Source organism: Suricata suricatta, chromosome 11, assembly GCF_006229205.1.
Source record: "Suricata suricatta isolate VVHF042 chromosome 11, meerkat_22Aug2017_6uvM2_HiC, whole genome shotgun sequence".
Taxonomy (NCBI): domain Eukaryota; kingdom Metazoa; phylum Chordata; class Mammalia; order Carnivora; family Herpestidae; genus Suricata; species Suricata suricatta.
Window position 1 is genome coordinate 7,948,882 of NC_043710.1, and position 1,063 is coordinate 7,949,944.

The 1,063-nt window shown below is 53.7% G+C and overlaps 1 protein-coding gene across 1 annotated transcript in view; it reads right to left on the bottom strand.

Moving 5' to 3' along the window:
- LOC115272353 (phospholipase A and acyltransferase 4-like) overlaps nucleotides 1-711 on the bottom strand; it is a 4,924-nt gene extending 4,213 nt beyond the window's left edge. The window contains exon 1 of the mRNA XM_029915440.1: nucleotides 591-711. Coding sequence (XP_029771300.1) covers nucleotides 591-711 — 121 coding nt within the window. The remainder of the gene's footprint in view (nucleotides 1-590) is intronic.
- Nucleotides 712-1,063: the final 352 nt, after the last annotated feature.

The window sequence follows — 1,063 nt, forward strand, 5'->3', positions numbered from 1 at the left end:
TTGAGCACAATCAATATTCCAACTCAAAAGGCATGAAGGTCATTTGTACAATTCACAATCTAACCCCAGAGAAACTGGGGGCAGCCGCAAGGGTTGTCAGGGCACGAGAACTTTTGCTCAGTTGCACTCTCCCTGCTGGCTCCTCGCTGCTGCCTCCCACGAAACTCAAAGGATCTTAAAAGGGCAGGGGAATCCTTCCTCCCAGATGAGTCCTGACCATTCCCCTCCCCGCACTGAGGTCGCGTTCAAAATGAAAAACGAAGAAGAAAAAAAGTAAGCCGCAAGCAAGGTCTTCTCCCTTTCCAGTAGTGTCACTTCGGGCAGGCGCCTCTGTCTCCTGGTCTCTGTTACCTCCTCTTTAAGAGGGAGGGATTCATCCTGGTCAGGCTAGAGGCTGTGAGTCTGTGGACCTGAAGCCTCAGGAGGGATGGGGACTCTGGTCATTGCTGGCCCAGCTGGAGTCACCTCTGTCCCTGGACTTAGTTTCTGGGGCCCATCTTCAGGTTCAAGATTGTTACGGGGATTCTGCAGCCCAGGTCCGGCCCCTCCCAGTTCCTCGGGTCCTCACCCATCTGGGACTCGCTGCTCACCACATCCTTCCTGCCCTTCGCCCTCAAGGCCTCTGCGGTCAGGTCTGATCAGGATTCGAGCAGTTCTTGGCGTTGATGCCACCTGACAAATATTCAGCGAGGTCAGGGATTTATGCTGCATGTTTGCTGCACAGATATTTCTAGGGTCTTTCCTCATTCCTGCCAGTGGGAGATCAGAATGTAATTTCCCCTGAGAACCCGCAGAAACAGGGCGGGCAAGGCCCTGGGGCCAGAGGGCAGCAGTGCTGGCTGTTGAGGTTGGGGCTGCTATCTCGGGGAGCAAGTGCAAAGGATTATCTCAGCATCTAACTCTGAGATGACTAATGCGCGCAGTGCCCAGCACACGGTGCAACCTCACCTCACGCCTTTGTTCAGCAGGGACCCACTGAGCTCTGACTACGGGCCAGGCACCGCCGGAGGCACTCAGGGAATCCACACACACACACAAAAAAAAAAAAAAAAAAAAAAAAAAA